General features: G+C 48.3%; 1 protein-coding gene and 3 pseudogenes across 1 annotated transcript in view; 3 read left to right on the top strand and 1 right to left on the bottom strand.

Annotated features, from left to right (window-relative positions):
* The first annotated feature begins 8550 nt into the window (after nucleotides 1-8550).
* LOC146863947 (18S ribosomal RNA) lies at nucleotides 8551-9789 on the top strand (annotated as a pseudogene).
* Nucleotides 9790-10658: 869 nt separating this feature from the next.
* LOC146863946 (5.8S ribosomal RNA) lies at nucleotides 10659-10809 on the top strand (annotated as a pseudogene).
* A 392-nt stretch (nucleotides 10810-11201) lies between these two features.
* Nucleotides 11202-13199, top strand: LOC146863945 (28S ribosomal RNA; annotated as a pseudogene).
* A 4574-nt stretch (nucleotides 13200-17773) lies between these two features.
* The window catches only part of LOC146863944 (tetraspanin-36-like), a 120009-nt gene continuing 110894 nt past the window's right edge, over nucleotides 17774-26888 (bottom strand). Inside the window, exon 7 of the mRNA XM_085629715.1 lies at nucleotides 17774-20186. Within this exon, the coding sequence (XP_085485841.1) occupies nucleotides 20100-20186 (87 nt within the window). The 3' untranslated portion in view covers nucleotides 17774-20099. The remainder of the gene's footprint in view (nucleotides 20187-26888) is intronic.

The raw sequence follows: 26888 nt of genomic DNA, 5'->3' as shown, positions 1-26888 counted from the left end.
CCGAACACGGGTCCAAACTCGGTCATGTCTCCCTGGCACACTAGAAGGAACAGTGAGTACCATCCCTTTCCATTCCGTCCCAGAGGGGCCGATTTTATCTTCCTTTACTGGAAGAGGGTGGTGGCCTCCTTCTACAACTCGCGCATGGAGCGCGATTGAGTTGGAGGGAGCGCTGGAGGAGAACTGGAAGAGTCGCACGACATTCAGCACCTGAATGATTCAGTGGCAGCCCGAGATCGCAGAAACAAAATCTGGGAGGCATAACTCCGCTGGAGAGGACGGACGGCCTTAAGCCGTTTTATATGCCCCTCCCAACATACAGCCTTCAAAGCCTCTGCCTCGGCCTTCATGCGGGCCACCTCGCTATCCGCATGGGAGCACAAGAGTTGCGGCAGAGAACGGGAGATTAGAAACACACTGCTGGGCCGCAGGCTTCAGAGATGTCAGACGAAGACAAGTATGTCGCCGTAGAACAAAACCATAGCAATGCCCGGGTTTTGCCTGAAGCGAAATATCTGCTGCAGAGCCGAAGAATATATATCCGCAATCATGCCCTGTAGACTATCCCTGTCTCTGGGCAGGAGATCCACACTTTGGTGAAGGAACTCACACAGGGATTTAGAACAACGGCCCAGCAAGAGGTTTCATCTGTAGAGTCTTACACCTCACTGATGTCAACTATACAGGAAGCTCCGAAGCCAAAATCTACTGGCCGGTGACAGTGTACGAAAGTCAAGTACCACACACCAGTGAACAACCCGCTAAGGGGGAAATTCGTAAGAGCAGGAGAGCACCTCTCCCTACTCACGTAAGATGCATCCCTGGCATGCCTGACCCGAGACCTTCCATAACGGTGACGACGAGACCTTATGGAAGACAGCGGAGTCCATAGGACCGACGCCCCCACACGAGACCTCGTTCTAGGGACATCAAGATTCCGCGGGGGGGAAAATCGCCGGCTGAGGAGCCACAGGCCCCTCGGTGAGTGGGAGATGAGACGGAGAGAATTCTGCGGCATCCCCGTGGTATCACCAGTGGGGGCGGAGCAGGAGGCGACCTAGATGGTAAGCCGGTACGCAGACACTACTAAGCGAAGGGACCAAAGTCCCTCGCTTCTGAGTGGACCACGTGTAAGTAGCCCCAGACTCCGGAGGGTTCTTCGGCGTCCACCCCCAAATCCGCATCGAGAGTCGACGTTGCCGGGAAAACGAAGTCCCCGCCTATGATGATAGGCTCACTACAGAGGGAGGTCCAGAACGGGACCTAGACATCGAGCGCCAGTAATGTCACCTATGACGTCACCACCACAGCGGTGTCTAACCTCACTTCACTGCGCCTCGACGTAAAGCATCACTGCGCCTCGACATCGAGCATCACTGCGCGTCAACGTCAAGCCTCGCATCGACGTCAAGCCTCGATCGCCTCGACGTCAAGCATCGCCTCGACGTCAAGCGTCGCCTCGACGTCAAGCGTCGCCTCGACGTCAAGCGTCGCCTCGACGTCAAGCGTCACCTCGACGTCAAGCGTCACCTCGACGTCAAGCGTCACCTCGACGTCAAGCGTCACCTCGACGTCAAGCGTCACCTCGACATCAAGCGTCACCTAGACGTCGAGGTCTACTCCTTCACGTGTGCTTTTTCTTGGGTCGACGGAGAGCATTTGGTGTCATACCTGCTCACGACGTCGCCGTCCTTGATGCTGACCGGAATCGCGTCGTTCTACAGTCGTGTTCCTACTGGGGAAAACCCCGAGGCCACAGCATGGGACATGGTAGAGGACCTACCCTCTCCTTACCCAGAGGCTGAAGAAGATGCCTAGACAGGTGTCAAAGACATAAGACACAGGCAAGCACAGAAGACAAACTCTGAGCTTCAGCCTTTATGTCCTACCGCAGTCAAAGCACTTGTCAGAAAAAAATCACTAAAAATGAATAAAAGCTCAAAAAATGAAGAGCTAATGCTCCAGGGTCCTGCTAGCAGGAGCAGGAAAAAGAACTGAAAGTAGAAGGGACCTGCTGTGCATTCTGGGATACTGGAAAAGTTCTGGAAAGTTTTCAGTTTTCATAAAGGCACAGTATCCTGTTCTGAGCCACATAATGGCAGCCTACGGGGCTTGTCTGTCCATTCCTTCCTCTCTATCATTCCAGAGGCTTTTGCTGGTGGAGGCAGGTTTTTTCTCTGTGGAAAAAGCTGGGCAGGCAGTGCTGTTTGTGGATGTTGGTGGAATTTTCTAGTTGAAGTACTGGACAGTGTAGCCTGTGGATATAGGCTGCATTATCTGTCTTTGAATTCTCTCTTAAGTGTAGCTGCAGGTCTGCATGGCTTGACAACTTAAGAGATAATTTTTTATTGCTCCGGGGTCCGCGCACATGGGCGGGACTATTCACTAGATTATGACTATACACAGAGATCCCCTACTACAGAAGTGCCGGTACTGAGTGCAGAAAAAGAAATCGGAAGTGCCGGTACTCAGTACCGGTGAGTACCGGCCCATTTAAAGCACTGCCTGAGCCCAACCAACCCCCGTGTCCCCCCTCGCTAAGCACCAGCTCCCGGGCTCACCTGCGTGAGTGGCTTCCCAGCCACGGAGCGCCGTTTCACTCCTGTCAGCTGAGCCTTCCCTCTAGACGTACGGGTGACAGACCACCGGTTCGCCAGCCCCGCTGGATCTATGGCTTACTGCGCGCTTTGCCTCAGAGTGCAGCAGCTGTCAGCGGCCGCGGGCACACCAGGCTATGCGCACCAGGAGAATGGAGGGGAGCTCAGCTCCACGTAGCAGTCACCGCCATTTCCTGAAAGGCACCAAATCCGTCGCGTCGCAGGCCTCACCCAACAGACCACTTTTGGTAGCGCGTTTGGTGCAGCAAACTACTCCGCACCGACCACAAAAGAAGATCCTCCCTACTGGGTATCCCCGAGGGAAGCTTGCTGTGAGATTTTGCCGCGATGTGCAGGATAACCAGGGGATGGGACACGGAGCTCTGTTAGAGCACGTCCACCATCTTGAGTGTTTGGCCATGCCCCCCCACATATTACATCACTCATGACAGTGACATTACTGATGACAGCATAAAGTAAACTTCAGGATACTTTTAAAAAAAAAAACACACACATATATATATATACACACACACACACACACACATACACACACCATTTACATTTTTTAAAAGTAAGACGATGACACCGGTGAAAGATGTACAGCACAGAGCTCACAGTAACCTTATCAACTACTACACTCGCTGATCACAAACGACAGTTCGGTGGATAGTCTTGTATTTCCTAAACCACTACAGTAAACAGTAATAGGCTAAGTAAAACTTCTATCTATATACGTTAAACTGTTGCAAACCACAACACCACCATTCACAAACCTGGAAAGGCTTTAGTGCAAATGTCAGATTTACAGAAACCACTATGACTTACAACCTGTGGGGAGGCGTTAACAGACAGGCCACTGTGTGAAAAACCGCTGGTAAAATTATTATTCTTTATAATGGTGTCTACCACACCAAGCCATCACCGTAGAAAAATATCTTAGGGAACAGACACATTTATTGTAATCTACTACTAGAGTAATTCATCACAAAGGAGAGAGATCTAAGGAAACTGGTCAGTAGGTCATAAAACAGAACCATATTCCGCCATCACCATGGAGGGTAGTCTCAATGAAAAGCTTAGTCTGTTGCATAGCACAACCATACATATACATCAGCAGGGAACATGTGTCAGTGTAGAGGCTAGTACACCTGCTTTGAAAACGAGATTGTAGATCAGACGACATATGTTTGAAAAAGGATCACCCAGTAAAACTGAAAGAATAGTAATTCTAAGCAGTAGCTTAGTATAGATATCTTTAGGTTTCAGAAACTTTTACGAAACACTTCAACTCACTAGATGATGTAATTAGTGATGTCACTGACCGGGTAATGAGTGATGTAATATGTGAGGTTATAAGCAGTGCATTACAGGGCAGCAAGTTATAGTTCCATCAGGTAACTATAACTGTTGATGGTTTTGTGTGTAAAATCTGGTCCCTAACTATAATGTCCCTGTAACCTTACTTTTTTTCAGTGAATCTCTAGGGGCTTTTTTTCTAACATGAAGTAATATTTAATTAAGTTGAGGTGTAATTGGCTAAGTGAGTGGCTGTATGGGTGTGCAAGTTGGTATGGGAGTGGTTGTAAGGGTGTGTAAGTGGGTGTGAGTGGGTATGTAATTGGGCATGCAAGTGACTGTGTGGGTGGTTTTGTGAGTCTGAGTGAGTGTGCAAGTGGCTGTATGAGTGCGAGTGGCTAAATGGGTGTGAGTGGCTATGCGGGTGTATCAGTGGGTGTCTGTGCGCGTGATATTGTGGGTCTTTGAGTAGCTGTATGGGTGTATAAGTGGTTGTGTGGGTGCGTAAATAGGTGCGAGTGGCTGTGTGTCTGAGAGGATGTGTAAGTGGTTTTGTAGGTCTGAGTGGGTGTATGAGTGGCTGTATGGGTGTGTGAGAGAGCAGGTTTGTGGGAGAGCGGGTGGTGGATTTATGGGTGAGTGTGCGTGAGTGGGTGGGTGCGTGTGCAAGTGGTAGTGTGGGTCTGAGTGGCTGTACGGGTGTGAGAGGGTGAAAGTGGTTTTGTGGTTCTACAAGTGGGCGTGTGGTTGTGTGGGATAAGAGTGGGTAAATGGTGTGTGAGTGGCTGCATGGATCAGTGGCTGTGAGAATGGTTTTTTGAGTAAGTGAGCGGGTGTGTGAATGACTATGGGTGTGAGTTGGCATATGGATGTGTAAGAAGGTGTATGATTGGCTGTATGGGTGCGAGTGGTTGTATGGGTGTGTGAGTGAATGTGAGTGGTGGTGTGTCAGTGGGAGTGGTTTTCTGGGTCTGTGGGCATGTGTGCGCCTTTGTCTGTATGTGTTTGCCTGAGTGGCTGTGTCGTTGTGTGGTTTTGTGAGTGGCTGTATGGGTGAGTTGTGAGGGTCTGAGTGGTTCTGAGTGGATGTGTAAGTTGTTTTCTGGGTCTGTGGGAGAGCACGTGGTTGTGTGCATGTAAGTGGTTGCGTAAGTGGGTCCACAAGTGGTTTTGTGGGTCTGAGAGTGATTTTGTGAGTGGGTGTGTGAGTGGGTGTGTGAGTTGCTGGGTGAGTCAATCAACCAGTCAGTATTTGTATAGCGCTGCAAATCCCCTGGAAGGGTATCCAGACTAGGTAGTGGGCTCAGTCGAAAAGCCAGGTCTTGAGTCTCTTCCTGAATGTTCCCAAGAGGGTGATGTCTGTAGATGAAGGGGAAGACGGTCAAATGACTTGGCTGCAAGATAGAAGGAACAGCCTCTGCTGTGGCTTCGGCAAATGAGCGGGGTCTGTGCGAGGGTGGCAGAGCAAAGATCTCTAGTCGGTTGGTGAAATTTCAGGTGGTGGTTGATTTATGCTGGTCCTAGATCGTGGAGGGCTTTGTAGGAGTTAATCAGTAACTTGAATTCGCATCTTCCCTGGACAGGGAGCTAGTGGAGGTTCCTAAGGTGTGGAGTGATGCAAGTCCGTTTGAGTAGGTTGAGGATGAGTCTAGCAGCTGAGTTCTGTAGCATTTGTAGTCTCTTCCCGAGTTTGGTGGTGGTTCTGCGTAACGTGCATTGCCATGGTCTAGCCGGCTGGGGACTAGGGCTTGAGTGATGGTTTTCCTTGTGCCGATGGGGAGCCATTTGAACATTCTTCAGAGTGTGGCGAGGGTGTGGGAGCAGACGGAGGAGACTGCGTTGATCAGCTGCTTCATGGTGAGCTTACTGTGTAGGATGATGCAGAGGTTGCCGGCGTGGTCAGTGTGGGTCCGAGTACAGCGGGTAACCAGGTGTTGTTCTAAGGGGAGGCGTTTTTGCCAAAGATCAGCACTTCGGTCTTGTCAGTGTTGAACTACAGACAGCTGGTCTTCATCCCGTCAGCGATATTCTTCGTGCAGTTTTGGAAGTTGGTAGGGTCTGCTGAGAGGGTGATCTGGTATAATCGGCGTAGGATACGATGTTAAGGTCGTGGGTCCTGACAAGGTAGGTGTTGAAGAGGGTGGGGCTGAGGAATGAACCTTTAGGGACGCTGCAGGTGGTGCTCTTGGGTTCTGAGGCGAAGGGAGGTAGACTGATTTTCTGAGTTTGGCCTGTGAGGCACGATGCGATCCTCTGAAGGCATCTTCCTGGATCCCGATGTGGTGTCGACTCCTGATGAGTGTGTGGTAGGATACTGTTTCAAAAGCTGCAGAGAGGTCAAGGAGGATCAGGCCTGCTGATTCTCCTATGTTGTGGAGGGTGTGGCTGCCATCAGTGGCAGTGATCAGTGCGGTCTCAGTAAGTGGTTGGCATAAAAAAACAGATTGGGAGGCATCGAGCAGGTTCTCTCTAGGTATTTGGTGGGCTGCTGGTTGAGGGCCTTCAAGGACTTGGGTGGGGAAAGGGAGCAGTGAGATGGGGCAGTAGTTCTGGAGTTCACTGGGGGTTTCTTAAGGAGTAGTCTGACTTCTGACTGTTTCTATACGTCCCGAAAGATGTCTGTGGCGAAGGATGCGTGGAGGATGATGGTGAATTGGTGGCCGATATTCTTACCTCCAAGGTTGAAGATGTGATGGGGACAGGGGTCAGTGGGTGCTCCAGAATAGATGGAGTTCATGATAGCTGTGGCGTTCTCAGCTGTTCCAAAGTGGCTCATCAGGAGAGGCTTCTGTTGTAGAATGGAGGCTGTGGGGTCAGGGGGTTGGGGCTTGAAGGTCTTTTATATGGTGGATATCTTGTTGTGGAAATGGTTTGCCAGAGCACTGCAGAGTTCCTGTGAGGGAGGGATTGTGCTCTTGGGCTGCAGGGCAGGAGAACTGAGACTATGCTGAAGAGTTCCTTGATCTGGTTGGCGCTTGCTTCCATGCGATTCGTCAGGGTTTCCTTTATTCGTGTCTTTCAGTCGCGGGTGGTATTTGTTGAGGGCTGACTTAAAAGTGACTCGGTCTGTGGTGTCATTGCTGGTGTGCCATCTTCTCTCCAGCTGTTTGCAGCTATGTTTCATTGTCCTGAGTTCTGGCGTGCACCAGCTGGCTTGTTTGGTGTCTGCAGGTCTTGGCTTGTTGGAAGGGGGTGACTCGGGGGCAGCGTTGGTGATCCGGGTGAAGTTCTGGACTGCTTGTTCCAGGTTTGTTGCAAGGTCGGGCTGAGTATGTGATTGGTTGCAAGTGGCTGTGTGGGTCTGTGAGTGGGTGTGTGGTTTTGTGGGTGAACGGCTGTATGGGTCTGAGTGGGTGTAGGAATGGTTTTGTGGGTCTGAGTCTGAAGGGGGTGTGACACGCATTATATTATCTCCTTGGTGTTGAGGATATCTAACCGCATGTGCCCCCCTCTCCTTCCCACAATTTGAGATGTTCACCACAGTATATGATGTAGTAGCGCTATCTACTGTAAAAGCCTGTATTTGAAACAATGCCACATTTTTCCTAGGTTGGTTTAAGGAACAGCTATGGAGATTTTTATCCAGTGTAGAATGTTTAACCATTTCGATGCGCATGACGGAGTGGTTCCGTCATGCGCATCGGTCGCGCTGTGCGGATGACGGAACTGCTCCGTCACGGCCCCGCCCGCGCAACGAACCTTCAGCACGGCGCGGTATTCCGCGCCGCGCTGAAGGGGTTAATACATATCGAAGTCACATGTAAATGGGCAAATATTCTCCCAGAAAAGTTTATTAAAGCAGTCTATTTCTGCATGAAGCTTGGACAGCAATAAAACTAGGGCTGGGTGGACTTTGCCTAGCGCAACTACGCACAATTGTGAAAATAATTGTAAAAAACGAGCGCACAACCTGAGGGACAGTGTGCCTGGGACTGGGGTCCCTCGTGCTTGGGCAGGCTCCCTACCCCGGCCTGGCTGCGTTGAGAAGCAGGGACCAGCCCCGGGCCTCCCGGGTTTTGGTCAGGGCCTTGGAGCACACGTCATGCGGCCTGCCAAGTGTCCATCTGCCCGGGACAAGGGTCCCTGGTGCAGAGCCCTGGAGCCCTGCAAGGGCAGGCGGGAGCCCTACCGCTATGGCTCAGCGCGGGCAGATGAGAGTCCTTTCGGTCCCGCACCTATCCCTCAGCCATCTGGTCGCACGCAATGCTTTCCAATGGGGCAACCAGATGTCCAGACTGCCCTGGAAGTCCCGATGGGGGCTCATTCGCCTCCCCAATTCCAGCCAGTGCTCCAGGAGGTCAGTGCGTCCGGGCCTAGGCTCCCGTCAGTCATTCGGTGCGCACGGTTTACCAGAAAGGGGGTAGCCTTTCTCCGGATTACTAGGGGCAGGGTATGCCAGGACGCCCTTCCTGGGGATGGCGGTTCTCAGGCAGGGACCAGATGGGCTAAGTCCGGACGACACCTCCTCGGCGTCCGGTGCTCCCTCCTCCAACCCGCGGTGAGGCAAAGTGCCTGGAACGGGATCCACGAGACCCCCGGGCATCCGGGAGCTCCTGCGGGCCTCCCATGCCTGAGGCACAGCATGGGGTCCCCCCCCCCCAAGAGCCCTGCAGCCCCCCCGGACCCTGCAGCCCCCCTCTCCCCCCCCCCCCCCCCCCCGAGCCCGGCAGGCCTCCCCCTGCTGGTAACGCCGCAGGACTTTTGAGGCTCTGTAATTGGAGTGAGTACACTTTAAATCCTTTAACAAGGATCCATTGGAGGGCAAGTCTGGTGCCAGCAGCCGCGGTAATTCCAGCTCCAACAGTGTATATTAAAGTTGCTGCAGTTAAAAAGCTCGTAGTTGGATCTTGGGATCGAGCTGGCGGTCCGCCGCGAAAGAGCTACCGCCTGTCCCAGCCCCTGCCTCTCGGCGCCCCCTTGATGCTCTTGACCGAGTGTCCTGGGGGTCCGAAGCGTTTACTTTGAGTGTGTTCAAAGCAGGCAGGTCGCCTGAATATTTCAGCTAGGAATAACGGAATAGGACTCCGGTTCTATTATGTTGGTTTCCGGAACTGGGGCCATGATTAAGAGGGACGGCCGGGGGCATTCGTATTGTGCCGCTAGAGGTGAAATTCTTGGACCGGCGCAAGACGAACCAAAGCGAAAGCATTTGCCAAGAATGTTTTCATTAATCATGAACGAAAGACGGAGGTTCGAAGACTATCAGATACCGTCGTAGTTCCGACCATAAACGATGCCGACTAGCGATCCGGCGGCGTTATTCCCATGATCGCCCGAACAGCTTCCGGAAAACCAAAGTCTTTGGGTTCCGGTGGGAGTATGGTTGCAAAGCTGAAACTTGAAGGCATTGACAGAAGGGCATCACCAGGAGTGGAGCCTGCGGCCTAATTTGACTCAACACGGGAAACCTCACCCGGCCTGGACACGGAAAGGATTGACAGATTGATAGCTCTGTCTCGATTCTGTGGGTGGTGGTGCATGGCCGTTCTTAGTTGGTGGAGCGATTTGTCTGGTTAATTCCGATAACGAACGAGACTCCTCCATGCGAACTAGTTACGCGACCCCCAGTGTTCGGCGTCCAACTTCTTAGAGGGACAAGTGGCGTTCAGCCACACAAGATCGAGCAATAACAGGTCTGCGATGCCCTTAGATATCCGGGGCTGCACGCGCGCTACATGGGTGCGGGTAACCCGCTGAACCCAGTTTGTGATAGGGATTGGGGATTGCAATTATTTCCCATGAACGAGGAATTCCCAGTAAGTGCGGGTCATAAGCTCGCGTTGATTAAGTCCCTGCCCTGGCGGAGCGCCGAGAAGACGATCAAACATGAATATCTAGAGGAAGCAAAAGTCGTAACAAGGTTTCCGTAGGTGAACCTGCGGAAGGATCATTAACGTCGGAGCGGCCCGAGCGACTGACAGCGCCAGCCCGAAGCCCTCGGCCCGCCTCCGGCGAGCACGCACCGTAGGCACAGGGCCCGGCCCTGCCCTGCCCTGACGCGCCCCGGCCGGCGGAGCGGACCGCGGCCGCATGGGGCGCTCGGGTGAGGACCGGGACTTCGGCCCCTTCCCCCGGGGAAGGCCCGACCAATGCGCAAGGGACGGAACCTAAGCTCACCCGGAACCGAATGGCAGTGCATCCCTTGGCTGGCACCACCCCTCCCACAAAAGGGCCCTGGCGCCAGCTGGGCTCTCGGGGTGTCCCGAGACCCGACCTGACCGGGTTCCTGGCGACCGAGGAGCAGCCCTTCTCACGCAGCAGGGCGGCCTGGAAGAGAAGGGGCCAAGGGCCTGCGAGGGGACCCCTGCTCCGCTCGGTGGGAGGCGTGCGGGATGGGGAGGGGGGTGGTGGGCTGATCGCCAGTCTGCTGGCATGGCTCGGGGCCGCCCGGCGACGGACGGCTGATGTGCAGGTGGAGCGACCCACCCTCGTTGCCAGGTACCCGGTCCAGTGTGGCCAGGCTGAGGGGTTTGAAGACTCGTGGTCCCTCCTGGGTTACCCCGGGAGGGACCAGCAGCTGCAGGGCTGCCTGCTCCCATCGCTCCGGGAGACCCCCTCCCTCGCTCCCCCACGTGGGCGGGCTCCCGGGCCGAGCACCTGGCAATGTTTTTTTTCTTCCCACAGTGCTGTCTGACTCCCAGAGAGGAAGTCTTTAACGGGGCACCCGGGCCGTCTCGCCGCGTGGGCAGTGGACGGAGTTGCCTTCCTCCCGCCTCTCCTGCGCCCGCAGGTTGGCGAACGTTTTCGAAAATTGTTGCCTGTGACTCTTGGCGGTGGATCACTCAGCTCACGCGTCGATGAAGAGAACAGCTAGCTGCGAGAATTAGTGTGAATTGCAGGACACATTGATCGACACTTTGAACGCACCTTGCGGCCCCGGGACGCGGCTGGGGCTGTCACAGTTTGAGCTCCGCTTCCCCTTCGTCCCCCCCACAAGATCAGACCCCCCCCGATCACCCATGGCAGAGGTATGCCGCCGGCGCGCCTGGCCCCCTCCCCCCCCCCCCCCCCCCCCCGAGAAGGGGGCCTGGCGACCGGTCTGCCCCGGGCCCGTCCCGGGTCACCTGGCTGTGCGCCGCGCGTGGCTATCCATTGTATCCCACTAGCTGCACACTCGCCTCGGGTGCCAACCTCCGCGGCTGGCTCCCTGCGAGGGCAAAACCCCTCCAGATCCGATCCGGGGAAAAGAGGGCGCATGCGCTGCCGGAATGCCAGGCCCCTGCTCCGGCAGGGGCATGGCCTTCCCCGTCAACCCCCTTGACGTTCCAGCGTCTTCAGACTACGACCTCAGATCAGACGTGGTGACCCGCTGAATTTAAGCATATCACTAAGCGGAGGAAAAGAAACTAACCAGGATTCCCCCTGTAACGGCGAGTGAAGAAGAAAGAGGGACGAGCCCAGAGCCGAATCCCCGCCCGGCGGCGGGCGCGGGAAATGTGGCGTACAGAAAACCGGCTCCCCGGTGCCGCTCAGGGGGCCCAAGTCCTTGTGATCGAGGCTCACCCCGCGGACGGCGTTAGGCCGGTAGCAGCCACCAGCACGCCGGGATCGGGTCTTCTCAGAGTCGGGTTGCTTGGGAATGCAGCCCAAAGCGGGTGGTAAACTCCATCTAAGGCTAAATACGGGCACGAGACCGATAGCCAACAAGTACCGTAAGGGAAAGTTGAAAAGAACAAAAGAACTTTGAAAAGAGTTCAAGAGGGCGTGAAACCGTTGAGCGGTAAACGGGTGGGGTCCGTGCAGTCTGCCCGGACGATTCAACACGGCAGGAAGGCCGGTGGCCCAGGAGTTCCGGATCCCCTCCGCGGGACCGGCGCCCGGGCCCTTCCCGGCCCCCGCAGGGTGCATTTCCTCCGCGGCGGTGCACCGCGACCATCTCCGGGTCGGCTGGGAAAGCTTCGGGGTGGCAGGTGGCCCTCCGTTCCGGCGGAGGGTGTTACAGCCCCCCTGGCAGCAGCTTCGCCGTGTCCACGGGGCCAAGAGAGATTCGACTGCCTCCCCCGGGCACCAGTTCCCGGCTGCCCCGAGGGGCGCGCCGGTGCGGTTGAAGGGGGGGGGGACGGGCCCCCTGCTCGACTGGGGTGGACAGTTCTCATTGCGCCCGACCGCATCGCACCGCCAGGGAGGCCCACGCCGGGCACCAGTGGTCTGCGGCGATGTCGGTTGCCCACCTGACCCGTTTTGAAACATGGACCAAGGAGTCCAACACGTGCGCGAGTCGGAGGGCCGAGAGAAACCCTGTGGCGCAATGAAGGCGAGGTGGAGCGACCCTCCCTCGTTGCCAGGTACCCGGTCCCGTGTGGCCGGGCTGAGGGGTCTGAAGACTCGCGTGGTCCCTTACCCAGGGAGGGACCGGGGACTGCCTGCTCCCATCGCTCCGGGAGCCCCCTCCCTTGCCCCCGGGTGGGTGGGGCAGACTCAACCTATTCTCAAACTTTAAATGGGTAAGAAGCCCCGCTCGCTGGCATGGAGCCGGGCATGGAATGAAAGTGCCTAGTGGGCCACTTTTGGTAAGCAAAACTGGCGCTGCGGGATGAACCGAACGCCGGGTTAAGGCGCCCGATGCCGACACTCATCAGACCCCAGAAAAGGTGTTGGTTGATATAGACAGCAGGACAGTGGCCAGGGAAGTCGGAATCCGCTAAGGAGTGTGTAACAACTCACCTGCCGAATCAACTAGCCCTGAAAATGGATGGCGCTGGAGCGTCTGGCCCATACCCGGCCGTCGCCGGCGCTGAGAGCAGCGGGGGCTAAGCCGCGACGAGTAGGAGTGCCGCTGCGGTGCGCACGGGGTGAGGGCCCGGGTGGAGCCGCTGCAGGTGCAGATCTTGGTGGTAGTAGCAAATATTCAAACAAGAACTTTGAAGGCAGAGGTGGAGAAGGGTTCCATGTGAACAGCAGTTGAACATGGGTCAGTCGGTCCTAAGAGATGGGCGAGCGCTGTTCGGAAGGGACGAGCAATGGCCTCTGTTGCCCTCAGCCGATCGAAAGGGAGTCTGGTTCAGATCCCTGAACCCGGAGTGGCGGAGACGGGCGCCCTCGCGGCGTCCAGTGCAGTAATGCAAACGATCCCGGAGAAGCCGGCGGGAGCCCCGGGGAGAGTTCTCTCTTCTTTGTGAAGGGCAGGGCGCCCTGGAATGGGTTTGCCCCGAGAGAGGGGCCCAAGCCTTGGAAAGCGTTACGGTTCCGGCGGCGTCCAGTGAGCTCTCACTGGTCCTTGAAAATCCGGGGGAGATGGTGTAAATCTCACGCCGGGCCGTTCCCATATCCGCAGCAGGTCTCCAAGGTGAACAGCCTCTGGCATGTTGGAACAATGTAGGTAAGGGAAGTCGGCAAATCAGATCCGTAACTTTGGGATAAGGATTGGCTCTAAGGGCTGGGTCGGTCGGGTTGGGCACGCGCCGCGGCTGGACGAGGCGCCTCCCTCCGGGGTGGCGGCGACTCTGGACGGGAGCCGGGCCTTCCTGTGGATCGTGACGTGCATGAATGGATGAATGAGATTCCCACTGAGGGTCCGGGCGCTGGGGAAGGGTGTCCACCGGGGCCCAGGGAGGCTCTCCCCGGCCTGGCTAGGGTTCGGAAGCGGGGACCGGGACAGGGCCTGTGCTCCGTCCGGCGGGCCCCGGGGTGTGTGAGCCCCCCGTCCTGCAAGACAGCCGAGGGTCCAGGCGCTGGGGAAGGGTGTCCACCAGGGCTGGGGAGGCTCTACGGGCCTGGCTAGGGCTCAGAAGCTGGGACCGGGGCTCGTGCCCCGTCCGGCGGGCCCCAGGGTGCGGGAGCCCCCCGTCCTGCAAGCCAGCTGAGGGTCCGGACGCTGGAGACAGGGTCCACCGGAGCCCGGGGAGGCCCTCCACGGCCTGGCTGCTTTCAGAAGCAGGGAGCAGGCCGGTGAGCAGGAGTGGCTGGCTTTATCTGCTACGTTGGCGGAGCGTAGTTTTCTGCCTAACCCTAAATAATACCAGGTCTGCCAGTCTCTCCCTCAGACAGTCATTACCTTTCCAATTGCCTCATTCAATATTTGTTATTTTGGCTTGGTTTTAAATAGTACATTCTTTTTAATAAATTGGTTTTTGGAATTATATGGATTGGTTTAACTTTAATGTTGGTTTGATGCCCTTTAAATACTTATCAGGCATGTTTCTGTAGAAAAAACAGCTGCTTTGTTCCACTGAACTGAGGAATAAACCAAAGTTTACTCAAAGAAACTATATTATCCAAGAACTCAGCACTTTGGAGGCGGACGTTGCCCAACATACAAATCATCATTTACATCTCCCTTGGTGGAATATTGGACAGAGCACCCTAACAAAATATATACTGTCATGCAAGAATCTAGTTAGGAACTTTGACTCTTGCTGGGATGCTGAATGACTGGGACAGTGATGAAATCCTTGTCTGGTGAAAGTTAGACATTCGTAGCACTCGAGGAGATCTGCTTTTTCTTCCTCCTGGTACACAGATTTCGCCCATGCTTGTACTACATCTGCCAATAGGGGTTTGACCTCATTAGCTGAAGAATTATTCAACTTATCACTTGAATACACACTAGGATAATCTTTTTTCTCAAAGCCAACAATATCAGTATTTTTGCCTCCATCATCTGGATCCTTTAGCCTTTGTGGTATCCCAAGACTAAAGAACAAAGGAGGAAGAAGGAAGATTCTGAATTTTCCCTTAATTTTATGCTGTATGTGAGGTAAACTACAGCCATGTTCACTGCTCATGAATCATCTGGTGTCACTAGTCCTGAACTGAGAACTCCAATTAATCCTTGGCCAAACTTATAACCTGATAGCAGCTGATCCATCCGCCCATATGGATTTTTTACATTTTCTGCGTGATCTTTGGGAATAATATTCACAAATGGAAAACGACCATTGCCACAACTCCAGAACAAGAGTTCCGGAGTCACGGAAAACCGAACGACGACTTGCACGAACACCAACTCAGTCTTAATCACGCATGTGCGTGGTCAAGGCAGATTCGGTCTAGTGTTCAGGCAGGGCTGAGTTTGGAGGAGCGTTGCACAGGAACAGGTAGGAGGGGCTCGTGGTTAGTTTTTAGGGAATGTGGGGTTAGTTTTCAGGAGGTGGGGGATCGGGGTTAGTTTTTAGGGGTGCAGGGATTGCAGTTTAAAGACAAGAGAGGGGTTTGGGCTTAGTTTTAAGGTGTGGGGGTTTTGGGGTTAGTATTCAGGGTTGGGGGTCTGAGATTAGTTTTTAGGGGTTGGGGTTAATTTTTAGGGGGTGTGGGTGATCGGGTTTATTTTTAGGGCGGGGGAATTCGTTTTTATAGGGGTTGGAGGGGGATCGGGGTAGTAGATAAGCATTTTTTTAACACGCATTCCTTTACCACAAAAAATCGTGGTAAAGGAATGCGTGGTAAAAATTAATCGTGGTTTAGACGAGGTCATGGTAGCGCCCTTGTTTTTAGGGAAGTCGTTGTGGAACTCGTTGTTCCAACATACAACCTTCACAAATGGCTGTACAGAATCCCAAGGAGCAGTCACAGGAGCCTATAGAGGCTGCTGAATCCATCGCCATTCGGTGGCCATTCTTACCAGTACTCTACAGTGCTCGCTGAAAATGCAGTTGTCCAACTTTTCTCCAATAGCTGAAAATATCTTATATAAAGGATTTTCCAGTTAGAAATAAGGCGATTTAAAATCATTTGAAGCCCCTTATGAAACCAAGGATCATAAAAATTCCTTTGGGATACAAAAAGGGCACCCAGATTTAATCTTTCCTTTTATTGCTTTAAATTTCTCAGTCGCATTTTATATATTCATTTTATTTGTTTATATATTTTACAATTATAAATGCATGCTGCATTTAGCTTACTCTGGTTTGCACAATTATGTCATTTTAGGTTTGCTTTAGTATGAAACTATAGGTCAGAAATGATTTGCTATGCCCAGCTGAAGTGTACACCAGTGCTTTGTGCTTCATATTGTTTCATGTTGATTTGTTCTACAGTCCATATCTACATTTCAACAGTTAATGTGTAGCAAAGCAAGTAGGTGAGAGGTTGTATTGATTTCAGTTCACAGTAACATTCAATAAGAGGTAATACGTTGATCGTTATGCTTCATAATGTTTAATAAAAGACACCCAAAAAGTATATAAACTCAAAGCAAATGAGAGATTTGTAAGAGGATCTTCCAGGAGCGGAGGGATCGAGAATTGGCACAGAAGATGAGAACATCTTTTTCGAAGATGAAAACACTGCCTGAGAAAGCCAGATAGCCTTATCAGGGTATGCTAGAACACGATAACTGGTAGGGGCTGGGGAAAGAGACAGTAATGCCCTTGGAACATCTTTGTTGTTCCATTAAGGTATGCACGTACCAGACCATCTAATTAATGTTCCTGGCTCATTTTAGTACTAAAGGAGTTTAGGTAGAGACAGGAAGGGATAAGTTGGAGGGCAAATGCAGCAAAATACTGAATTACCAATATAATGCTGACCATTTTCCTTTTATTTAATCTGATAGCCACTGTTGCAACTATCTTGTTTGTTTTAGTCATTATTATATATACACATTATGCACTATGATAGGAGTTTAATCTTATTGTTTGAAATAAAATTAGGACGCTATACTGTTTGTGCGTAATATTGAGTGTGTCTATTCATGGTGAAAAAGGGTCTAGAACTTACTAACAAGTACTCCAGAGAGTCTGACAGGACTGATCATTGCCCAGAATGCACCATCTCTATTTAGCATGCAGGAGGTTTGTGGGGTTATAGCCCACCAGGTTCTCGGTCTCAGAATTGGTAAATTGAGTAAGACCTTGACACTAAAGGGGTTAGATGGCCCCCAGTTCTGGATTTATCTAGAAAACAGCCCGAAAACGTATCAAGCCTGATGGCTGAAAGGCATCAATCAATCAGGGTTGGTAAGCGTAACTACTCACAATTGAGGGGCTCAAGGCGCAGTTGATGTCTAAACAGCCAGGCGTAAAGTTTCTGTAATCAACTTCTTAGAGGGCGTTTTGGTGGCTTCACGCAATTTTACCATATCATCTTCCAGAAGAATTCTTGACGGTCAGGAGATAATACCAAAGGCCAACCTTTCATTACAAAGTCAATTTCCCTTCTAGATGGTTGTAGGGCACTTATTAGATATATGCATTTCCAAATGTGTGCACTTAATTCTTACATGCATTGTTTGTTTTCTTAAACATATTAGTTTTAAATTAGGTATTATGTCTATTTAAAATGTGTCCCAGGAGAGAGAGAGAGTTACTCATATTTATAACTACCAAAACCACATAATGGAGACTTACTTTTCCCGACAGGGCAAAGGTGAAAAAGCGGCAGGGGATCAGAAGTAGAGATGTGAACCGACCTCCACCTACTGCTGTCAGCATTATTGAACAGTGGAACTAACACCAGTGTGAAAGTTCAGGGTTGTGGGACATCTCCCTGGAATGAATTTTCCTTTCACTATGAACAGCTGACAAAACACTAGCTTTGTAAATAATATTTAGTTTGTTTTATAATTACTAATTTGTTTGTTTTACACAAAAGATAAACAAATAAAGTTTGTTTTTTAACCCCTTCAGTGCCCATGACGAGATAGTCTCGTCATGGAGCGCGGTTGCGCTGTGCCCATGACGAGACTATCTCGTCATGAACCCCGCCCGCTAATTCAACGCCCGGCACAGGGCGGGGAAAGGGCGGGGCACTGAAGAGGTTAATAGGAAAGCGACTTTTATGGAAAAACGGTCATGCAGAGGACACTATATTCAAAGTTTATAAATTTAGTTAATGAACAAGAACTCAATTACACCATTCAGTTCTGATTGATCATACAAGTGATTTATGCCTAACAAATGTGTAATAGTGTAAAAGATATGTCTACGGAAGTGATACACTTTAAAATTACCAACCTGTCCCATTTATTGACTTTGCAAAAGAAAAGTAGATTTGACACTTATGAACAGTAACATATAAAGTAATTCATGAAAAAAAAAATGAAGCTATAAAGAAAGAATCACTTAGTAGCTGTCAACAGTCTGAATACAAAAACATCTTTTCTTCACCACGAAATGCTGAGGTTCAAAGAATGTACCTAAATGCAAACTTCCTTCAACTAATATTTTACAGGAAGTATACAGCAGTAGATTACAGTGTAGAAAAGCTGTAGTGCATATTTGCTTATTTTAAAGCAATTTCTACAATCAATTTGTGATCTCCATATTTAGCATATTTTATAAACTGACCTTCAAACGGTGTACTTCATCTAATCACCATATTACAGTAAAAAAGCTCATGTATATGAGAGAGGGCGAGGGAGAGAGCGTGATTTAGAGAGATATAATATAGATCTATATATATATTTTCCTAGAGCATTGTCATAAGAGATTCTAGTTTCTACATATGCGCCCCAATATCATATTGCGGTCTCATTTTATCCACTATAGACTTTTAAGGCAAAGTATATATTTGTTAAAAAACTACTAAGTGGTTCTAGTCAAGAAATAATGCCATGATCAGGTTCCAAGTAGTAGGCACAGTTTCAGGCACAAGGCTCCTGATCGAACTTTTCTTACTGAAAGGCCATTGCCAATTAAATAGTCTCCAAAAACCGTAAGGAGCTGGGAGTTTTTTCACCACCACTTGTTTGAATCCAATCTTTGCCAATATTCTTTTTATTCTTGGATAAGAACTGTGCGTCGGTTCCCTACTATCACTGAATGTTAAAAAATAGCGCAGTAATTGTAGTAAACGAAAAGCAGGATCATTTGAATTGCGTGATTAGCAAAATAAAATAAATTGATTTATATTAAACATTGCTCCACCAGAGCAAACTTCGACAAAGAACTGAGAAGCACTTACACATCCAACATTGGTGTGTTTTGCGCTAACATACAGGAGGCCAGTAGTTGGTTTAAAGTTGAGATTTATTCGCAGAGATGACTGCGGATGGTACTCACTCTCCAGCCAGTAAATACCGGTCTGCCAAAGGAACACTGTCGAGTCATAGAACCCAAGTATAACAGGATACTTACTTATGGACATTTACATAGCAATGTTATACATGCACAAAGCTACAACAGTATCAGCCAACCAAATAGTTTGCCTGCAACATATTTTAAGCATTTACTGTTTGTTCACAAGAGACCTCACTTCACAAAGATACTGGTTTCGACATGTGAACTGTGTAATAAGTAAGAATAGTCTTGTGGCATTCACATTAATTTCTTACGGCTAGGTTTGAGTAGAGTTCTCCTAATGCACTAGTATTTATTTACAGCACTAATCTACATGGGAACATTTTGTCAATTTTCTTTCAGCAAGCATTATGCCACACGTCAGCCCTTGTAAATAACGAAGATTGGTGCTATTCCTCACTTTTTGCACATTTTATATGGGGTGCATTAGGAGTTTGAAAACTAAAAAATGTATTCCTCAAGTTTGTGAAGATACAAAAACGTGGCGTGTTGTGATGGGGGCACTCATGTCTCTTGGTACTCCAAAAACACTTAACATTAGTGCTCCCTCTGTGTTTATGTGGGGTGCAAGCTGAAGAAATGGCATATCGGAGGTCTGTTCTGAAGCGGTTTTCCTGGCTGGAAAGTTTTATAGCATCTGCACATGCATTTTGTCTAGAAAAAAAAATAAAGTTTAAGATCGGAAAAAATAATTTTGGCTTTATTTTTTTGACACATGCTTTTAGGCTTCTAGAAAATCTAAATCAGTTAGAAAAATATCACGCAGTGGCTTAAATGATTACAGTCTGTCAAAAGTAAAAGCATCCTTTAACTTTGGTCCTTCAACTATTGAACGTGAAAAACATGTTGAGAAAACAAATAGAGCCGTTACCGTTATGGAGTTCTGCATCTTTTATCACAGAGTGCATTTGTTGCAAACATTTTAAAAAGTGCTAAAAACGTGAATAAGGAAAAAAGAAAAAAAACATTCATTCTGCCTAATGCAATTGTCACACTGTTTGGGGTTGCTTTGTAAATTATCCCCATAAAAACATTGACATAGCGTAACGACGCAGGACAAATCCCATTCTTTTGGGGACAGTTCTAAAAGATACTGAGAAATTTTAGACTTGCAAAACTCAGTAGAGGTTTGTGTGAAAAAATGTTAAATAAAGAAGTCGCACACGATTCGTTCTAAAACCATCAGTCCAAACCAACTTCTTGACAACAGTCAAGTGTAAAGGGGTTGCAAATAGCTGAAATTTCTTCAGGCAAGGTGTCCAGAATAGAGAGGTTCATATCCATTGTCTTTCTTTCGGCATGTGATGACACAGACACTCAACATCCCGAAGAACTGCGGAAGAAAAAAAATACAATTTATCTTCAGATACAAAAATTGAGTGAAGAAAATAGACAATGTATTGCTGAGAAGGTGAAGGATACATCAGGGTACTTCATTGCACTAATATGCTAGAACTCACAGACATGCTTCAATAAAACAATTATTTCCATGTTGTAGTCTGTATCCAATATGGAAAACGTTATGTCCGTAACCATTATCTTGATTAACCTGCTAGAAATCAGCCCAAAATCTATTGGTTGTCCATGGGAAAAAGTCTTATTCGCTTGAATAAAGTTTAGATCATCAACCAAATGGTGGAACCAATTGACAACACACCTATGTTTACCCCTACATAGACATATTGGTGAAGAAGAATTTACTTCCGCCATTTCAGGGCTGCATGAGTAGGACCATCCTTTCAAATTTCTTTATTGTACAGATGAAAGCCATACAATAAAACTACAATTTAAATAAGTAGTACAGTTTAACTAAACTTCCATTATTAACCTCAATGAAGGCACAACATCTAAAACAGATAAAACGCTCTCTTACTGTCCTTTCCTAGTAATCAGCCATGCTGACCAAATGTATGGTGCAGCTGGAAGGTGAACTGAAGCAGACTCAGTCATATGACAAAATGAAATCGAAACAATAAGACACTAGGTAACCAGGTTGCTGAACGGGCGCTCAACTCTTAATCAGGTTAGTGTAACTACTTACAACATATATTCAGTGGTGCTCAAAGGGAAAGAAAGGTTGGTTACCTCCACAACCCTACCTATACCTACAAAACAGTATAGTAAAACATAACAAAGTCTTCCCCGAGCACTTAAATATCAAATAACAGTTGGCAAAATAGTGCAATTCCACAGCATTCAAGTTTCAATGTCCAGGATGCTTTACTTTGCATGACGAAACACGTGTTGGCTGCGTGGTTACTTTGCAATTTACATATACTGAAGAATTAACAAATTGAATGTTTTGGATACGCACATCTCCTGTACCAAGAAAAGAATTCCTGATCTAATGGATATTGAATAAATCTATGGACATTGAAACTTGAATGCTGTGGAATGACACTATTTTGCCAACTGTTATTTGATATTTGTTTGAGTGTTTGGGGAAGACCTTATAATAACAAAATGAAATCGCTACTTTATGGCATGAGATTCCTGCACTTTTAAATAAAGGCAACAGTTTTTCCTTCCAAGATTTATGCAAAGCAGACAACAATGTGTAGTAGTCTGTATATCCATTACACGATTAAAAAAAATAATAATTATATATATATATATATATATATATATATATATATATATATATATATATATATACATACATACATACATACATACACACATATATATATATATATATATATATATATACACATACATATACACATACACACACACGAAGCTCAGAAAATACGAGCTTCAACAGTGGGACACAGAGCACGGATTAATGCAGCAGCGCTTTCCGGGGCTCAACCAGAGCCTTTAATCAGCAATTGAATTTAAAGCGCATCCATTTGGGGAGGAATATCGGACTTCACCAACCAGCATGCAACGCGATTACTCATCCAGAGTTGTCCAATCAGGACTCACGATATGGCATTATAAGGAAGGTGTTGCCGCACATGCTCTTCTGACTGCATTAACCCTTTGAAAAAGATTATTCTAAACGCGTCAGGGCTGCGGTCAGTTGCTCAATTATGCTGGAGGTGCAACTGCTTTACCAATAATAAAGCGATGGGGAAAGCTTCTCTGTGTGAGAGTGCGATTCAACTGTTGGACACATACATATATATATATATATATATATATATATAATCTACTGGCGGTCGCCAGTAGATAGTTATAGTTAGGACCGTGTTTCCATAGGAAATCCGCAACATTCTATTTGGAATAACTTTGGCGCCGGTTGACGAATCCTCGCGAATTTTTCAAAACTAATGGGGCGCTACGCTCCGCTCCTACCCTGAAAGTCTCAGGGGGATTCGTCAAGCGGGGGCTGAGAAAAAAGGGGGGTCCCAAAACGCATTTTCCCCCATGCATTTTCCCATAGGACCTTTAGTCCGAGCTACAGCCCGAACGGCTGAACAGAATTACTTGAAATTGGGCAGAGAGGTAGTCCTCAGGTCAGGGATGTGCCTTTTGCAGGTCTGGTGTAAATCTGTTCAGTAGGTCCTGAGAAAATAGCATTTAAATCAATATATATATCTGTAAGCGCGCTCTGTGCGCTTACGGTAAGCTTACCATACGCGTACGGTGCCGTGCGCGAGCTCAATTCTGATTGGTGGTTACATGACTGTAAACATTCCAATCGGTCGAAATCAGAAAGTATCGGCCGCCATTTTCTGTCTCCCGCACTGAAAAACAAAGGTTGATAACCTGAAAAGGGGGCAACGAAGAGAGCTGCAGACCCCCTAGCGTTCGTCAGGGGGTTCATGAAGGACCAAAAAGTATGAAAAATAAATGTAATAATTTTTAAAAAAAATCACGGAGTGCGCGTACGGTAAGCTTACCGTACGCGTACGGTAAAAAAAAAATAAAAAAAATAAAAAAAGAATTAACAATCACATTTAATATATAAATCTAAGGACCCCCAAGGGAGAAAAAAACAATTGATATTTTGTTAAAAATGGCGAGGCGTGCACGGTACGAAATGCGCAACGTGGGCGCTCGGTGCGCGAAGCGGACCGAGTGCCCACAGCGCGCGCACGGTGCGCGAAGAGCACTCTGCGCGCAAAACTTAAAAATAAATACATAACTTAGCATTTAAAAAACCGTACAAATTCACTGAAAAAACCATAGGTTTCACACACGTTATAGTTAGCTGTACATTTCACTCGTAAAAAACCAATGAAATTCCACGTTATAGTTAGATCAGGTAACTAACTTGCGCGACCGCAATGCACAATGTGTCATTTCAGATGTCATCATTGATGTCATGAGTGAGGTCACTGACCATGTCATAAGTGATGTAATATGTGACGTCATCAGCAGTTTGTGGGCGCGCAAGTTATAGTTACCTGATCTAACTATAACGTGGAATTTCATTGGTTTTTTACGAGTGAAATGTACAGCTAACTATAACTTGTGTGAAACCTATGGTTTTTTAAGTGATATATATATATATATATATATATATTCTCTTCGATATGCAACTTTGAAATGTAACTATGTACTTGTTGCACCCCAGATCTAAAGTGTGAGCACCAGGTGCGCCTGGTCTTGGGCTGAATTTTGATGAATCAGAGCTGGATCTTCATTTCAAGACATCCAGCCTACACAGAACCATCTTACACGCCATAAAACCATGCCTTATGTGCCAACAGCATTCCTTAATTGCCTCTAGAGTGCTCATCCATGAACGATAGGGTGATTCCAATAATGGCCTCACCCAATCTTTTTTTAGAGCATCCTCTACATTTGCTAGCTATGCGCATGTCCTATAAATTATCACATTCTCACATCCCACATGTCTTTTTTTTTTTTATTTTTTTACAAAGGGTTTACATGCAGCCTGGCCCAAACAATCACTGGCTGCATAAAGATCATGTCTGGTATGCAATGTACGACTAGTTCTGGTCTCATAACAGAACAACGTAGATTGGGCCACTAAGTTCAAAAGTGAACTTTAAAATGGTTTCTCTGGATATTTATAGGATCACTAATCGCACAGGTGTATCCAACCAGTCAATCGTGTGTTTTCAGAGCAGCTCGCAGCCTTGGGTTTATTTTTAAATAAGGACAGGTTCACATTTTTCTTTTAAAATGTAAGGGAAGGGTGGGTTTACTTCACATCATCATCACACTGCAGATGGTCGGGCCCGATAATGAACAGTGTTCAGTCAGATTTATGACCCAGGCTGGGTACAGTGATGAAGAAATGAGGTATTCAATTGTTAAATAAAAGTCCTTGAAAACTCAACAGTATATGAGTGAGAGAACATAATGGTGTTTCTGAATGATTTTAAAAGACAGAAAAGTAAATTTACAAGTAGCAGGCTTTTGCTCCCTGTAGCAGGTAGACACTGAGCTATATTTATAACTGAAGAATACTGTAATTTCTAAAAAAAATCCATAAGGGAGCTTGGACATCCCTCAAAAAGCCAGTCGCAGTCAGCAAGATTTAGCGCCCAAGGGCCACTGTTGTGGAAACCACTCTGCCTAGCAAGTTGGGCGTGTCAATTCCGCATTGAATTGTGAACTTTGATGCCTATCTCCAGTGGATGACAACTTAGGAGAGTATGGCCCGGGCCTCCTCCGGGACCTGTTGCAGCACTTGCGCAAATGTATCAGAGTGTAAAAATAACGGCCCAAAAGGCATGCGGTGTTCACGGACTGCAATGCCAGGATGGCGGAAGAGAACATCTTCACAAATGAATACAGCCTCTTAGATAACCTATCTGGGGAAACGGTAGGGAAAGAGCCTTGGAGGATAAGGATGAACCACCAAGCTCTCAGATGTAGGGTGTTGTGTGAGGAAGTTTGGGTCCGCAGGTGAGGGCTAAGGAAGCGGGCAATTGTCCTTTTCACTGGAGCCCGTGTTGGGTTTAGACCAGGTACCAAAAAGGACATCAGTGAGAGTGTAATTAAACAGGAGTGGGTGATTGGATGCTGAGACAGGTAATGGGGATGATGATTATGATGCAGGTGCCTGCTGGGAGCGTCAACCTCTGGATCATTGCCAGGGAAGGCCGAGATGGTATGACCGGCACCAGTATGGATCCAGGAATGGATCCTTGGGGGCCCACTGGAGCCGGTCCCAGATGGGCCTCCCAGCTGACACCACAGGGCCTGAAGGCATGTTGGAGGGGCCAGGCCAGCCAAATATGAGGCACATAGCTTCAAAGAAGTACTTTAGTTAGGCGGGGGTTGCTTCGGCTCTCAGAAAGTCAGGGAGGCGTGGAGTCGGCCCAGGCACAGGTTTTCAGGAATGAGGCCTCATCTCATTGTCCCGTCAAGACGGGCAAGGAGAAGTTGAAGAACGCTTTGACTTATTCTTTTTCTTGTGTCCCGAGGACTTTGAAATGGACAATGTAGACTTCGGGCCTCGCAAACAGGACCTTTCCCTCGGCCGGGACCTCGTCTTGCGGAGACACATGCCGGGCTACCCTGAGCTTTAAGGACCACATATCAAAGCCTTCGGGTGCATGGCCCAGAAATCTGAGAACAACTTTGGGTCGTGGTCACGTTCCAAATACCACAGACAGAGGAGGTGCAGGTCCATCACCAAATATTGGACAGGGACAGGTTCCGCAGAGCTTGAGTACAGTCTTGCGCGATGACATCCTCAACACACCAGGAGGAAAAAAACTCAAAAACTGTTGATAAAACGTCTAAAAAAAAAATTCTAGTCAAAAAGTCACTGAGGGATTGCTCTTCTCTGATCAGCGCTGGCTGGGGAGGAAAGAAAAGAACTGACATCAGCGCAACTGTGTGGTGTCTATATAGGTACCGCAACGTCACTTCAGACATGGATGAAGCTGAAAGTGGAGCCCACAGACGCCACCTACCAGCACGCAGGGGCACTGCTCAAGAAAAATCTTCCGGATCCAGTCTGATGCCCAAATTCAAAGGTAAGGAATCTGCAGCTAGAACTCTCTATCAGACACGTCAAACATAGTGTTGACGTTTTCAACATCACATATTTTGTGTTAATCAGGAATAGCCTCATCGACTGCTTGATGGTGCCAAACCTTTTTTTTTTTTTAAACCAGCCTGAAGGAGATTACTACTTACTCTGTAACCATAGGTTTGAAGCTTGTAGTATTGTAGATTTGTATGCTCTAAATACTCCTGTCATTTAGTGTTGGGCGAGTTGGTCTGAATTGTTTTTGTTTGAAATCTTCAGTCTTGAGATATCGAAGGACTCTCCTCTTAGCTCACAGAGCACAAGGACAAAGAGTTGCAGATTGCTTTTTCCCCGAATGGGTGAGCAAAGCAAGTGAAGGGCAATGATCCATGACCAGGAATATATATGGTGTATATTAACTATTTGCTGTGAAAAATATCGGAGATCAAAGCTCACTAACGGGGAGGTGAGAGTTAGGAGTGGGCGCAACTTGCGTAATAATGCAAAATTACAAAAAATAAAGCATAATTATGCACAAGTACGCATTGCGCACTGAAAACATTACCTGACCAGTTCGTATGGGGTGAAAATTCAACTCAAAAATGTGATTTGCAGTTGCTCATGTTCAAAACACTGCTGCTCTCATTCAAAATTACTAGAAGGGTCCACACGGGTAAACAAATCTACCAGAAGTGTTTTTTGAACATACACATTAAAGGAACTGCCTCTTGCATTCAAATTTGTAGCATCGCGTTAAAAAAAAAAAAAAAGAAAAAAAAAGGCCAAAAGAATCACCCAAACGGATCACTCTGGTTAAAAAAAAAGGACCTGAAGTGCTGCTCGCGTTCAAGAAGTACCCGAGCAGTACATCTAGTTAAAATTTCTCATTTTCTGTACATAGCATGTGTTGCTGCAAACGATATGCTTTTCATGAAGGAATCAGAAGTAAACTCCCATAAGAAGTGGCAGTTGATGTAGATGCTTCTAATAGAGTTCTTAATAAGATTTGGCCAACTCAAGCCTCTTGTTGAGCTCAAATGGCCACACAATAATGCTTAGTGTGTGGCTCTGCAGGTATGGGCTACTGGTATGCTGGCTAAGAAGGCCATGGAGACTCCCTTCTATTTAGTG

Source organism: Triturus cristatus, chromosome 2_1 (assembly GCF_964204655.1).
Source record: "Triturus cristatus chromosome 2_1, aTriCri1.1, whole genome shotgun sequence".
NCBI classification, from domain to species: Eukaryota; Metazoa; Chordata; class Amphibia; order Caudata; family Salamandridae; genus Triturus; species Triturus cristatus.
The sequence above is the reverse complement of the archived record's forward strand: the minus strand, read 5'-3'. Positions and strand labels throughout refer to the sequence as shown.